The sequence below is a fragment of the Haplochromis burtoni genome, unplaced genomic scaffold, assembly GCF_018398535.1.
Source record: "Haplochromis burtoni strain Fernald_Lab_line unplaced genomic scaffold, NCSU_Asbu1 Contig_468, whole genome shotgun sequence".
Taxonomy (NCBI): Eukaryota; Metazoa; Chordata; class Actinopteri; order Cichliformes; family Cichlidae; genus Haplochromis; species Haplochromis burtoni.
Genome location: NW_024582829.1, coordinates 416872 through 433389, shown reverse-complemented (window position 1 = coordinate 433389; position 16518 = coordinate 416872). Strand labels below are relative to the sequence as shown.

At 38.1% G+C, this 16518-nt stretch overlaps 1 protein-coding gene across 1 annotated transcript; it reads left to right on the top strand.

Moving 5' to 3' along the window:
- Positions 1–804: 804 nt before the first annotated feature.
- On the top strand, positions 805–16218 carry LOC102288528 (vitamin D3 hydroxylase-associated protein; the record flags this gene model as incomplete). Its single annotated transcript, XM_005946521.3, is given in 15 exon segments — positions 805–1029; positions 1949–2062; positions 2301–2441; positions 3331–3464; positions 3679–3885; positions 3971–4011; positions 4121–4245; positions 5470–5595; positions 6569–6666; positions 6855–6954; positions 7141–7184; positions 7283–7322; positions 12961–13069; positions 13498–13643; positions 13988–16218. Coding segments are annotated over 15 exon segments (1728 nt in total). The 3' UTR covers positions 14111–16218.
- Between the last annotated feature and the right edge of the window lie 300 nt (positions 16219–16518).

Sequence of the window (16518 nt, the reverse complement as noted above, 5' to 3'; positions counted from 1 at the left end):
TTTTAACTTTGGGCACCCGCCCCTTTAAACCTCTCTGCACGGCCCTGTGTGTGTGTTTGTACATGTGTATTTTAGTTAATCAGTGGCAATGAGCTGTCACTGTTTAATGAGAAGCAAGATAATAATACCAATCTTCTGAAAATGTGTTTTTGAGGTCAAGGTAGCTGGTGTTCATTTTTTTAAATAATTAACATACTATGATATTTACCCCACAGAATATGTTTCAACAAAGTATTATGAATGAAAATATGTTATAAAGGCAATAAATGACTCTCTTTTTTTACCTTTTACCTTTTTAGTATTTGACTGTGGCACTTCTCTACTGATAGGTATCATGTTATGTACACATGTAAACAAACACACACACACGTGTATATATACACGCCTGTGAGGCATTGGCTGGTGCCACAGCTAATATGTCTTTTAATGTCACACATTGCGCTGAATTCATTTTTACTTTCATTTTCTTTTTCTGTCTTAGCCTTTCAGCTGAAAGTTTTCACACTAAACTCTTCAATAAGTCACAGCGAAGGTAGGAGAGGCCCAAGTGTCATTAAGAGATTTGATTGGGTATTACAGTGTCGGCAAAGAAAATGAACGAATGGGCTAGAATGGTGCGTGTATGGTACAGTGCGCAGCGGTGCTTCAATTGGCGGTGCGTCGGGTAAATGAACTGTCCACCCCTAAATTAAGGCACGGTACATGCACAACACGCCCACAGCTAAAACAAGATAGCCTGTCGTGTTTAAAAAGCTGTGTGTTAGGTCCGCTTGGATTTTTGCATTTTGCAGCCACAGGGCAAAGACGAAAGCCACGCAGAACACTGAACTGTTTATTAAGAGAGTGAAGATGGACAAGTGGACAGCGGCTCTGCTCACTGGTGTTGCCTGCATTGTGGGATACCTGGTTGTGCGGGTGAAAAAGATCAACAGCCTCCGACAGGCAGAGGAAAAGATACAGAGAGCCAGAAACCGGAGAGATAAGAGCTTGCAGCGCGCAGAGCAGGCGGTGCTCCGGTACAAACAGTCGGTGAGAGTTCAGAGCTTTAAACACTGAAATGTTTAACTTTTTCTTTAGATAGAAATCAAAACAAATGATGTGCTTTTAGTTTAAGCCTGGCGGAGGTTTAGTTATTAATTTCCAAATTACTGACACTTTTTGTTGTCAACATGCATACAAAAACTTAGAAACACATTAATATTATGCTGCTCTTCTGGATTTGTTTTGTTGGCCCAAGTTGACACATAACTTCACACACGCGGTTTGTCAGCTGCACGTCTCCTGTTCCACCTCACCCTAAAGTTGCTCTGTTGGATCTGTGGTGGCCCCTAGAGACAAAGCACGCACAAACTCCAAAACACTTGCAAAATCCAAAACTTTTGTAAGTGTTTTGGATTTTGTGCGTGCTTTGTCTCTAGGGGCCACCGTAGAAATCTGGTGATTGTGTAACGCGAGGGCTCACTAGATGGTTTGGAATCTCTCTGAATAATTAGGAACAGCAAGATGGAGACGGATAACTTTTTAGCAGCCTCTTTACTCTCCGCACACCGCAACAACTCACACTTTCTGTGTACCGCCCTCATGAATACTTCACTGGCCTCTCAGAAGCCAGGAAATCTTGAACTCAGATCAGAACAGGGAAAACAACTAGGTAGATATAACACATATTACTGGTTTGAACATGCATGTCTAAACATTCAAACGTGTAAACATGTAAATATCAAAACACGTAACCACCAAATAGCTACATAACTAGCTTTATAACCTTTGTAAACACCTCTTTGTATATCAAATTAGATTTAAATTTACTTCTACACTTTACAATTGTGCAGAAGTACAGGAAGTAGGAGTCCTGAATCTATACACTGATATGGTTTTCTTTCTTTCTTTCTTACAGCTTTATAAATTTTTATAACATAATGATTCTGTGTGGGTCTGTGTCTTCTAGCATCCCACGACTGACTCTGCTTTGATCCTGAAGCTCTCCCTGTCTGAGCTGACACAGCAGCTGAAGGACGGCTCACTGAACCCTGACAATGTGCTTTACTCTTACATGGAAAAGGTTCATTATCCAGCATGACACAAGAGTTCACTGCCTAACATAACACAGATCTTTCTATCTGAAGGTTGACTGAAATACAATATATACACCAGTTTATTTTAGCTAGCATAAACACTAAGTAATCTATTTTATTTTCCAGTGAGAGTTTAATATTTTACAGAGCGCTTACACAGATCAGTATCCCTTTAAAGCAAATAAGTTAATCTCAGTCTGTCTGTGCTTGTTTCCTTTCCAACAGACTCTGGCTGTAAACCAAAAGCTGAACTGCTGCACTGAAATTTTGCTGGAGAGTTTGGACCAGCTGACAACTGTTGGCTCCAACAAGGATGGTCTCTTGTACGGAGTTCCAGTTAGCATCAAAGAAAATATTACATTTAAGGTAAGAATAATTTAATAAATTAATGTATTTGTAGTGCAAACAAATGGCAGTTACGCTATAGGCAGTATAATAATGGACGAATGCAGCTAGGACACCAACCATTGCTTTCTGGAGTCCAACCTCAAGATGAACTTTTCCACCATTGCCAAGTTGGTTGCAAAAAGCTAAACCTGACATGGAGGAGTGGGTCTAAATGTGAAACTGGACTTAGCCAGTGAGCAAGCAGTTTCACAATATCCTTGGGCAAGATACTAACCCATATTTGCCTACTGGTGGTGGTCAGAGGGCCCGGTGGCGCCAGTGTCCGGCAGCCTCGCATCTGTCAGTGCGCCCCAGGGCAGCTGTGGCTACAATGTAGCTGCCATCACCAGTGTGTGGATGACTGAATGTAGTGTAAAGCACTCCGGGGTTCTTAGGGACTAAGTAAAGCGCCATTTACCATTTTACCAAGTATTAGAATTAAAACAGTTAATTTTATAAATCATGAGCAACACATAAATACTGACTCTACTTCTTATTTCCACAGAACTTGGAAAAGCTGGTTTTAAATGGTTTGCTGCCTATGAATTAAATGAACTACACAAAAACTATGATGTTACAATCTTTGATTTCATTTGATAATTTAAAAAGGTTTTAGACACATGTCTTTGTTAATTTGTGATCACGTTTACTGTGTTGTTTAATCTTTCTCAATTTCTTGGCATTTTTTGTAAGCAGGTCCCTCTTTAGAAAGAGATCTCAATCTCAGTGAGAATACTGTATAAATTAAGGTCTTAATAATAATGTTATTTATGATCTCTGAATTTCACTTACAGTTTTTCAAAATATTAAGGTATGGCATTTGTGTAGTCTTTGATGCACTCTTGTGTTCTTTAATTTACTTCACAAGGATCATTACTGTTCTTGTGGTGTGGTCATTAACCTGGACCAGCCCGCTGAAAAGGACAGTGTGCTTGTTCAAGTCCTGAAGAAACAAGGAGCTATTCCCTTTGTGAGAACCAACTTGGCCCAAGCCCTCATGAGGTACATTTTTAATCAAGAATTCAAATTTAAAACAAATTATAACACAGTTAAAAACTCTGTGTACTCATGGGTGAATGAGGAGAGTGCTTTAAGTCCCCTGATAGAGTAGAAACACACTATATAAGAACCAATACATGTACCATTTGCATCTTCCATGTGTGTATTTTATGTAAAGACTCATAACCTGTCTTTGTTTGTCTGCGTCCACCTTTAGCTATGACTGCAGTAATCCTATCTACGGGCAGACTGTGAACCCTCATAACCCCCAGAAGACTCCTGGTGGTTCATCTGGTGGGGAGGCGGCTCTCATTGGGGGAGGGGGCTCCCTGCTTGGTATAGGCACTGATCTAGGTGGCAGTATCCGTCTTCCGTCTTCATTCTGTGGAATCTGTGGTTTCAAGCCAACTGCTCACCGACTGAGGTAGATCCTTTTTAGTCATAGAAAATGATTGTAAATTGATGAGTTAAGGTTTCTTTATTTGTTAACACCTTTGGATAATGAACAGTTTACAGGGTTTTCGTTCAATTTGTCGAGGACAAAAGTCAGGTAAGAAACTAGCACATGAAGTAAATGCAGATTATATATAACCAGTGTCTAATAAATTTTCTGGAACATTTTGTTCAAAACATTTGCTTTATGCTTGCTACTAAACTAGTGTCGTCATCTCCTGGACCCATGGCAAGAGATGTGGACAGCCTGGCTCTGTGCATGCAGGCGCTTCTTTGTGACCACATGTTTTCTTTGGACCCCACTGTTCCACCATTACCTTTTAACATGGAGGTGTGTCCTGTACTGTGGGATTCATGTCCTCTGTTGATGATCATCTTTTCTATATATTTTCAGGTCATTCATAGATGTTAGAAACTAGAAATTAATCAAGTTAATTTTCTTAACACATCTCTCTATGCTAAAAGACGAAGTTCTAAAGGACAAAGTTAATAGTCTTCCTATAACATTTCCAAGTGCTTTTTTTTTATGAGAGCAAAGGATTTTCAACATTTTCTAAATATACCGGTTTTCTTTTGAACACATACACTATTTCTGTTTACACACAATCTTTGAACGGTAGCAGAAATACAACAGAATTAACCTGGGCCAATAATATAATAACCCCCGGAAAAGCTGACCTTTTTAAAAGTCATTGCATTTGTAATGTTCAAAGCTCTTCAAGTCAAGTTAAAACTGAGGGCTATTTTCCAATTTACAGTACAAAAACCTCAGGAAGGGTTTGAGCTGTTGAGAAAGCATCATGTAAAAAAAAAAGCAAATAAATACATAAATAAAGTTTTAAACTTGAGAAAAAGAATTGTTAATCCTTGCAAAGGATGAGATGGTTATACAAAGTTATCACAGCATTTCCAAGTGTCACAATGTGGAGTCAGAAGTATCAAGAAATTCAAAGAGAGCCACAGAGTACAGAACAAGCCTGGCAGAGGTGAAAATTGAAAGATTTAATTGATTCTGGGAAGAAAACTAGTGAGAAATATGTCTAAAGACCTTAGCCAAGACACTAGTGAATGTCTTAACCAAGCCTGGAATTGTAATCTCAAAGAAAACATTCGCTATGACTCTGCATACAGTCAGGTCCATAAATATTGGGACATCGACACAATTCTAACATTTTGGGCTCTATACACCACCACAATGGATTTCAAATGAAACGAACAAGATGTGCTTTAACTGCAGACTGTCAGCTTTTATTTGAGGGTATTTAGATCCAAATCAGGTGAACGGTGTAGAAATTACAGCAGTTTGCATATGTGCCTCCCACTTGTTAAGTGAACGTTATTGACTGGCCTGCACATAGCCATGGCTGTAATCCCATTGAAAATCTGTGAGTTTAAACAAAGACCAAAGTAAAATAATGTAACCATCTAAAATAAAATTAAGATGCTTGGAAAAAACCGTGTTAACAATCCCTTGCTCTTCTTAACAGCACTTGGGAATACTTTTAAAAAGCTGAAATTTTCTTTGGTGGGCTAATAATTCTGTTCTCATCTACAGATATACAGAAGCTCCAGACCTCTTAGGATTGGTTATTTGGAAAATGATGGCTACTTGCAACCGTCTCCAAGCATGGTCCGAGGTGTCAGAGAGGTCAAAGCTCTGTTAGAGCAAGCAGGGCACACAGTAAGACGTCACCACACACATGTAATCGATACTGTCCTGAATTGTTATGAACCCCCTGTTATGTTACAGGACAATCAATCAATCAATCAATCAATCAATCAATCAAGGCTTTATTCGCCACATGCACGTTGCCCTGCTGTGAAATGGGACCCCCCCCCACACACACACACACACACACGCCCCCGACCTTACACACACAACACAGACATCACATGGGGATACAGGTCGGAGATCGGTAGCGTGAAATACACACTACAATGGGAAAGTACAAGAGGAAAAAAAGAGACCTCTGCTCATGCTGGGCTCCTGGGAGGACAGCATGAGAACAGGAAGCAAAAAAAACCTCCTCTGCACAAAAAGCACATAAATGTCCACAGCACAACATGGGGGGGGTGTGTGAAGAGTAATCCAAAGCAAACGCAGCAGCCATCCTGCCCTGCGCTATTATTCCAGCACAGGCCCTGACCCGCCGTGTTCCCAGGAGGGAACAAGCATCGAAGACGTTTGGAAAGGGAGGGGGGATGAGTGAGTGCGTATCAGTGTATGTGTATGTGTGTGCGTGTCCAGAGTTCAGCTGAGACAGTGTCCAAACTGACCCTTTTAAAAGTTAAGCTATCTAAAATTGTTAAAAGTAATTTTTTTTATATAAAACTTCTTCTGCTTGGCTTAAAGAGTGTAATGAACTAATAAAATCTCTCTGCATGTTTATGTTACATAGATATTGTTGGGGACAATTTGACCCGTCAGTAACTCATACACTGACGGGTCAAATTGTCCCCATAAGTGACCGTTGGTCCCCACAAGTATAGTCGCGTGCCAATTTTCTGTCCTCACAAAGATGTCTAAATATGTACACACACACACACACACACACACACACACACACACACACACACACACACACACACTAATAATCACTGCCTAGTATTTGATATGAGCCATACATCTTTAATGTTCTCTTTTATGCCTTTAGTTGGTTCCTTACTCTCCACTGAAAATCAGCCAAATTGTTCCTGAGCTATTAATAACGGGTGTATATGCAGATGGTGCTACCACCCTTCTACAAAAACTGTGAGTTGTACCTTTTAATAATTCATCTAATCACTTCTCATGAACTTAAAACATCTAATAAATGTATGATTTTTTTTCAGTGCTAAGTTGCAGGTGCTAGCATGATAAACTAGAATACTAAAATCATTACATGTCATTAAGTGTCAACACAGTTATTTTGTGTGTGTAAATAATTTATTTCATTTTAGGAAAGGGGCACTTCTGGACCCTTCTCTGAAGCGGCAGGTTTTCATACACTCGCTCCCTAAGTGGTTTAAGAAAATCCTTTCCTTCCTATTAAAACCTGTGGTGAGTTTTCTCATTTGGTGACAAACATGTGTAAATTCAAGCACAGGACTGAACATAATCTTGGAACTTTTATCTGATAGAGCCTATGTTGTAAAGTGCCAGAATGTGTAAACTCACAGATTTTCAATGGGATTAAAGCCATGGCTTTGTGCAGGCCAGTCAATAATGTTCACTTGTTTTTTGCAGTCACCTCGTCTGTCTTCCAACGTGAGTGCTATTTGTGGAGTTCGGTGAGAAAGTATTGTTGAAATTCATCATCTGTACGTGATTCTTTTTTCATATAATACATGTGATGGGCAAAGTCACAAAATAATGCTTTATTTTTTAGATCTGTTTCCGATCTGTGGAAGCAACATGCTGCTGTTGAGGTAACTTTAACTTTCAACTAATGATGCATGGTTGAGTATCACAGTACAATTTCAAAAGAGGTGCGACACTGTGTATAATGTAAATTAAAACAGAATGCAATGATTGGCAAATCTTACCGACCTACATTTATCCACAATAGCACATAGAAAACAAATCTAATATTCAAACTGAAAAAATAATGTATACCATGTTCAGAAAAATGATTCTTCTACTACAAAGCCATGCTATTGTAATAGCTGCAATATACACTTTAGCATTGACTTGCTCAGATATCTTCAGCAAGAAAATATCATTCTAATGGAAGTTTTATGTTCCTCTAAACCTAAACCTGTACATATGTCTGTGAAGGTTAAACCTGTACACAACTTTCAGCATTAAAAAGTGTCTTTCCAGATATGCAAGCTGCCAATGCCATGGCACTGAAACATGCAGGCTTTTGAACTGAGCACTAATAACAAACCAGATGCTTCCTTTTTCTTTAGTCCGAAGGATGCCGCATCCATGTTTTTCAAAACTAATGTCAAATTGTGATTTGTCTGGCCACAAAACAGTCTTTCACTTTGTGTCAGTCCATTCTAAAGAGGTTTGGCCCAAAGAAGGTGGTGGTGGTGTTTATGGATTATGTTCAAATATGAATTCCTGTTTGCATGAGCTTTAGAGCTTTAAGCTGTATTGCAATAGCGACAGCTCATTTGGAAGAATTGAACATGATTTACTGAGATACAGAGTTCAGCTACTGGTTTGGCGATTGACCCATCATAGCAGAATCTTAGAGGTGATAGGAATTAGAAGTAGAATATGGTAGTGGTGAAGATGAAGCTGGAGGCTTGCATGGAGCTCTGAGTGGACAGGCTAGAAGATGAGTGAACTAGAACAACGCTGTCGACACTGAGTTTGGCAGTGTGGAAAGAAAAAGTTATATAACAAAGATTAGCAGCCAAACATCCAGGACAGCAGGCAGATGAGTGATCGTATAGAGACAACACATAAGATTCATTTGTGGATAGCATGGCGAACTGTGTTCGCAGACAGTGATCTCTGGAAATGTTGCTGAGCCAAAGCAATGATTTCCATGACAAAATCATCCCTGTTTTTAATGCACTGCTGCCCAAGGGCCCAAAGTTCACAAACACAAACTTTTGGCCTTGTCCCTTGCACAGAGAGATTTCACCAGAGTCTCTGAATCATTTAATGATAATGTACTGTAGATAATGAGATAGTTAAAAGTCTTTTTGTTTGTCAATTTTACATTGACAAATATTATTTTGAAATTGTTCTGTAATATGTAGATGCAGTTTTCTTTGCTTCTGAGAAACTCTGCCTCTCTGAAATACTTTATTTTTCCATCAGAGTCATGATACTGAGCTAATTAGCTGCATTGGTTTCATCCATCCATCTTTATTTCTCTTTTTTCACATATCTTTTGGCTTTTGTTGACCCCCTTACACCTTTTTTAGGTCTGTTTTTGCTGTCATCAAAAACAAAATAAGGTAATGTTTTTCATGAAAAAATTAAAAACATTCGAAAAGGTGCAGGAGGCATTGTAGCAGACAGGTGCAAGTGAGTTAAACATGAAGGGAAGTATTTTCATGTGTGATTTAATATCCATATAGAAAAGAAGAAAATGTAATGAAGCGATTTTAATGAAGTAACCTCTGCCTCATAGACAGTGTTGGGAAGGTTACTTTTAAAATGTATTCCATTACAGAATACATGCCCCAAAATGTATTCTGTAACGTATTCCGTTACGTTACTCAATGAGAGTAACGTATTCTGAATACTTTGGATTACTTAATATATTATCATGCTGTTTACAACTATGTGAATATACTATTGCTGTTCCACACCGTAGTAAAGGGACCTCTGACTAATACCTCGGGCTCGTAGCCGAAAAATAGCTCTACTTTGTTGTCTGGGTCAACTTTGCTAGTGAGAGACAGAGAGGCGTTGAAAGGCTGCTCCAACGGAACTTATTGTTTCGGAGGAAAACACGAACACAGCGTACAGTCGAGTCTTAACAGCTTACTTACAACTGGGCTCATCAGGCACTCTTCTTGGCTGCAGTGGTTATTATTATATTTACATGCTTCCAGCTCCCATTTTTGCTCGATGACAGCTCGTACTTTTCCTTTTTCTCCCTCCCTCGCTCACAGATACATAACGTGTATGGCAGTCCATTCTCCCTGCAGCACGGACTACACTGCCCATGATGCTACATTCTTTAGAGCTATACCTGTAGCATTCTGCCTGTTAGCTTAGCACAAAAACAACAAAAAGGCCTCTCTCACCCAGGAAACACGCAGAGAGAGAGCGTCACCCTGTAACCATGGTAACCATAGCTGTCAAACAAAACCCAAACAGTCCTGACCCGCAACAATATGAAACAGGGAAGTACCACCGTGTAATCCATTTATTTCAACAAAGTAACTGTATTCTAAATACCACCTTTTTAAACGGTAACTGTAACGGAATACAGTTACTCATATTTTGTATTTTAAATACATAACGGCGGTACATGTATTCCGTTACTCCCCAACACTGCTCATAGATACCTCAGAGATAAAAGTGGGTGAAAAGTCAGAGAGAGAAAGGTTCAAGGTCAACAACACTGAGTGAATGTACGCAGAGGAAGAGGAGACAAGAGAGTGGGGGATGCAAATGTGAAAATTAGTATAGAAGAGGGCCTTCAGGGAACCAATCCAGGGCGAGAATGGCATTTTTTGAAGGAGAAGGTGGCTGAAGCAGTCCACAGAAGCCAAATCGAGGGAGGCTCCAGCCAAGAAATTGGTGTATAGACCCACAGAAACTGGTGCTGGAGCAGAATAACGTCATCACAGTGGCCCGCATGTGGCCTCCGTCTGAGGGCCCAAGAGATAGTGACTCAGGAGGCATGGGTCACCCTGCGTAATGTCTGCAGGTGGGAGAAGATATCTGCGCATCAGTGGAGAAAATCCCTCATTTGATGGACAAAACAGCAGAAGAGCAGAAGAGTTCATGTGGAAATTGGGGCAGGTCTATGACACACTGGGCCATGTAGCCAGTAAGTCGAGACAGAGAGCCACTGGCAGACAGCAGCAGATCTGCATTCCCACATGCCAAATTAGGCAAGATCGGAAGGTCACAAACTCTGTAGTTTATGGAGCCCAGTGAAAATGATAAGAAGAATAAAAATAAAAAAAGAAGACTAGACGCTGCATCACAAAAACAATCCAAGCTGGGAGAGAAGCAGGGACCAATGGCCAAGAATACCAGACCCACCACCCAGAGGGAAGAGTGATTATTCTGCAGCCTGAGGGTCACAGAGAAGTAAATATTTGGGAACAAGGGCGTGTGTGTGCGTGTGTGTCTTTGTTGGTGTTATTTGTACCCAGGGGGTATGCAAACATGGCACACAGCCCAGAGCCTGTCTTGGTCAAATTGACTAAGTAAACAAGAGAATGTCAGATTTTAACATGTGTGATTTAAAAAACAAACAAAACACTTATATTGTGTATATTGTGATTGGCATAGTTATAAATAAAAAGTAAGAAAAGCAGTCCTATGTGAATAAGTTGATGAAAATCGCGTTGAAATTAATATTCATATATTGAACTATTAATAAATCCTAGTGAAGAAAAATAGCATAAACTGAATAAACGTGTACGGAAGTATATTCATATTGTGATTTAATATTCATATGTGATAGAATGTTTGATAAATCATGTTAAAGTGCAACATAGAAAAGTAGAGAATGCAATGAAGTGATGTTAATGAAGTAACCTCTGCTCTAGTTAAAAGTGGGTGAAAAGTAAAGACAGAATCTTAAGGTATGAAGGTAAGATGCAGTAGGTATGGATATGAGATACCTATTGTGAACAGAAAATGTACAAGGTGGTAGAAAAAATGACTATGTTGGTGGACAACATATATAGAAAACCATCTAAGGTTTTAAGGTAAACCAGCATTTAAGGAGTGGGTGGATACAAAATCAAACCAAAAAGTTCTTTTTATTTATGGGGATTTCAACACAGATGTGATAAGTCCAGAAAAACATTAATAGACTGAACATTAACTAATGAATCAGAAAACAAAATTGCCTTCTAATTAGTGACATCAGTGATCATTGTGCATTTTTTCCAGTATATGACAACAATCATAGTAATGACAAACAGGAAAATAAATTAAAATAAAACAGGTGAGAACAGAGGAATCCATGAATGCATTTAAAAGTGACCTACTTGAGGGGAAATTTGGAGGTAGTGTATAAGGAAAGGGATATTGATAAAGCTTATGAGACATTCTTAGGAAAATTTAAATTATTATATGACAAGCATTGACTAATAAAGCAATACTGCAACAAAGAAAAATATGCAGTTTGCCCATGGATCACAATAGGATTACAAAATGCCTGTAAAAAGAAAAATACCATATATACCATATGAAATTAAAAAGCTGAAAATAAATATAACAAAATGTAAATTAAATAGTATTTTGACAAAAATTGTGCAAATTTATTAGACATGAAGAAAAACATTAACAGGGATTTGGAAAACATTAAACACCATTATAAAATAGGTCTAGGCATTTAAATTACCCTGTGTAATAGGGTATTAATAAGGATACAAATATTAGTGATGTTGGTGAAGTAGTTCATGAATTTAATAGATTCTTTGTAAGTGTTGGACCAGACTGATAGAAGTTTTGCAGCGAGAGCAGACAAACTTCAATGTTTGTATCAGCTGTGGAAGAAAAGAAAATCATGGACATTGTTGGGAAACCACAAAATCAAACTTCTACAGACTTTAATGGCCGTGATACAAAAATTGTTAAATAAACTATTAATGGCATCTCTAAAGCTTTAAGCATAAATGTGCGAATTCTCTCTACAAACTGGTGCATTAACATCACAAAAGTGATACAATTGTACAAAAATGGAAATCACAAATTACATGTACAGACTTTCACAATTCTCCAAAATACTGGAAAAGGTTTTCATTAACAAGCAGGGTTTCGTGAGGCTATGGGCAATTCGTTGATAAACATAAAATATTAATGGACTCAGTATGGCTACATATATATATTCAGCTATCTATGTATATGTGTATGCGAATATATTTGTTTGTTTGTTTTGTATGTCTGAATTATAAAAGGTTATCCCATTATCCCATTCCCATTGCCTCCAACCTCAAGAAGGACTGGGCAGTTCCCCTCAGCCATCGGTTCCATCCAAGCCTTGCACTGCCTGCTGTGTAATACTCATAGGATCAGAGACTAGACTATTTATCTAGAGTTCCTGTTTTGGAGTGCTGGTTCCACAGATCAACATAGGAGGAGACCTCAGAGTAGAACCAGGACATGCAGAAGAGGTTATTTCTCTTGGCTAGCCTTGAAAGGCCTCGTTGTTCCCTCGGATAAACTAGAGGAGGTGGCTGGGGAGAGAGAGGTCTGGGCTTTGCTTCTTAGGCTGCTAACATTGTGACCCGGCCCTGAATAAGTGGAAGAAAATGAATGGATAGATATTAAAATTTCTCAGTTTAAATATTTCAAAATTTGTAAATCACTGCATTTTGTTTTTGTTTACATTGTACACAGTCTCCCAAATGTTTTGGAATCGCAGTTGTATAAAGGATCAAGTAAAATTTCCTGTTTTTTCTTTAGGACTATATTCAAGAGACAATAGCACATTGGAGGAGCTGCAATATTGATGTGCTGTTGTCCCCCATGATAGGGCCAGCCAGCAGGTTATTGCACGCTGACAAAGTTTCAAGTATGGTATACTGAGTATTAAAAAAAAGCATTATTGTCCATCTATCTCTCTCTTTTTTTCATTATTGTAATCTCAGGATAAGTTTGTGGATGTATGAAATGCTCCTAGGTGGCAGCATAGTTCCTGGGATTTGGGATCACATAACAATTATCTCATAAAAAATTAGGATTGCTGCCCTTCTCTAGTGCTAACACGCATGATTAAAAAAGGCAGAGAGTGAAGAAAAACAATATCTCCAGACATTAGTCAATTAGGAAAGTCACCTGTAGATTAGAACATTTGGACAAATAATAATATAAAGGCACTGTTACACTAAATAAATCACATGTTAATTAAAGAGCAACAGAATTTTGAAGGGCTAAAGAAAAGTGAATCTGTCTTAAAATATTTCATCATAACTAATCTACTTGTATTTTCTGTTATTTCAGCTGCTGTCAGTTGCACGATGCTCTACAATCTCTTAAAATTTCCTGCGGGTGTAGTCACTGTTTCCACAGTGACTGCGAAGGATGAGGAGGAACTAAAACACTATAAGGGCTGTTATCAGGACAGTTTTGACAAGTCCCTCAAAGAGGTAACACATACCAGTGTGGGGAGACGGATTGAACACATTTACTGTGAGACCAGTTTTTCATGCAGTTTTAAAATTTCTAAACAAATGAATACAACTTTCAACTACACTGACTACACACAGGAAGATTTCAGGTGTGGTGGTGGGTAGGCCCATCTATCCTACATGGAACCAAGAGCTAAAGATCAGACGATTGAGACATTTTTTTCTTGTGGTTCTGTAATTTATTGACTCTCAGTTATACATGAACTTTATTAAATGTTCCACAATTTGTTAGTCAGCTCGAGGCAGAAGACTGCGGTCCAGCTGCTGAGCGTTAAGTGACAGGAGTGTGTTTTTGTGTTCAGGCAGTGACTGGTGGTGAGGGTCTACCTGTGGCGGTTCAGTGTGTTGCTCTGCCGTGGCAGGATGAGCTCTGCCTGCGCTTCATGAAGGAAGTGGAACAACTGGTCAAAGAAAGCAAGAAGTAAAGCTGCTTTCTTTCTCAGTCTCACAGGAGAGGCTGCAGACTTCAGAGGCAATGTGTTAACTTGAGTAGATCCTATAAATGAGAGCTGAATCTTTCATAAATAGCAGAGCATTCTCTTTTTTTTTTACAAATATAATCTGGCAATTTTTGTGCCTTGACTATTTGGTAAAGTTTAAATAAATTTTAACAGTTAAAATTCAGGTTAAAGTCAAGGCAGTTTTATTTCTTTATGCCAAAATCACATGTAAAGGTTCTTCACAGGGAATGAACAAATAAATACATACAGCCATTAATAAATGGAACAGTACATTTTAAAAAATTGAAATCACTAAGATATTAAAACAGACATAATTTATATGTATAGGAGTGTGTGTGCGTCTTCTTATTCAGTCACAATGACGGAGATATTCATGATACAATATCTGGGTTAAAGAAAGCTGGAGGACGCAATGAAGTAAGTTAAAAATCAGCATCTGCTGTCAGTCAGGATAAACATTGATACTATTTTTATGAGAAAACTTTAGGGGACCATTTGTCCTCGTCATACTCGAGAGGTCAAAGTAGATTCTGCTGCCCGATATTTACCCTGTAATATATGCTTCAGCACAGTAAGGTGTATTAAACCCGCTAAATAATGCTCTTTTGTTTTCTTTAGACTTTTAAGTCCACTAATTGTCTGTTGACAGCTCCCTTCTGACATGTAACCGTCTCCTGGCAGCTCTCACGAATTACTTTGAAACTAAAAACTGCTATTCTTAGGTGAGCTTACTGATTATCAACTCCTTCCCTATGAAAAGTTACTGCGTGTGCAGTTAATGCGCAGTGATTTACAATAGACATACATTTTGTTTAACATGCCATTCACCAGATGATTTCTATTTTGGAGTTTTTCTTTTAATCATAACAAATAGTAAAATGTTTAAGTTGAGTCATGACTAGTTCAATTTTCCTTGCAAATTTCATGAATGGAAGTAGTAGACCAACATGGTTGGTCAAAGCTTTAAAATTAACATTTTGTAAATAGATGTGTAATTAGCACATGGAGCCATCTGGTAAATAGTAAATGGACTGGTTCTTATATAGCACTCTTCTACTGTAAGCAGCCAAAGTGCTTTATTTAACATGCTTCATTCATCCATTGAAAGCACTTTTTCTACACCTAAGGGCATTCTAGCTGACATTTACACATATTCATACTCTGATGAATGCATTGGACAGCAACTTTTCAGTCTCTTGCCCAAGGATACATAGCCAGACTGGAGACTGGAGCATCCAGGGCTCAAACCAGCAACCTTCCAATTCGTAGATGAGCTGCTCTACCTCCTACACTACAACCACCTGATGAGCCATTGTCAGGATGTCAGGGGAACATGACAGCTTCCACAAATGTTGCACACTCTGTGGTGACCCTATTTTTATAGGATTAAGCTTAAGTTTATGAAAATTTCTCAGTTTGTTGGAAGATGTAATTACACACTAATTAATGTATATTTATGTATTCAATATTAAGTTTTTGTATTAAATAACCTTAAAAAAAATGACTGCCTGCACATTTAACAAACCAGCCCTTCTGGAGGAATGCTACTCTCCACCTGTTTCTTGTGAATAGCTGTTTCAGGAAGACCCCCACCCCCTCATAAACGTCTACCAGAAGAGTTCACCCTTTTATCAAAGTATATTGAGATTCATTTCAAACATGCTTTCAACCTGTGGTTATGCATTTTATTTTGTTAGTAGATTCTTACTGTTCTTGTTTTTGACCCAGCAGTTTTTGCTGTTGTATGAAGAATGTGGTTCATTATTGACATGAAATTGAATATTAGTGCTTTATTACTAGATAACCAACAGAACTTTACACTACCACTGATTTTTGAGGTTGCATCTTCATGCTAATTTGCCCCCTTTAGAAAGTTCAAATGTTAATTGATTCAACTCAGCTCTTTCACATGCAAAAACAAAATAAATATCATGCAAAAGAAAAAACAACAACAAAAGTGTGACTCAAGTATGATTCAAAAGTATTTTTAGTATTAATACTAAATATAGTTAAGATCTTAACTTAATTATCATTAGCATTATTAATATGTTAATTGTGTCATAAATCATGACACACTCCCTCTGCAAGTGTATCTAGAAAGTTCTTTTTGTTTTTTGACTCTTTGCTAAAGATTGAATAAATGTTAACTGTAAAAATTAAGGTTTTATATTTTTTTAAGACCAGGCTTTTTATTTTGTCCTGTGCTCTCAATTTTATGTAACGTAATAAAGCTTGAAATTAAATTACGGACTTCAGAGAAAATGCAGTCATGTAATAAAAAATGTTGAAAATTAGAATTCATAACAGGTATGAAAATTGGTAGCACACCCATGTTTCTTCACCCCAACCAATACATTAAATAATACAATACG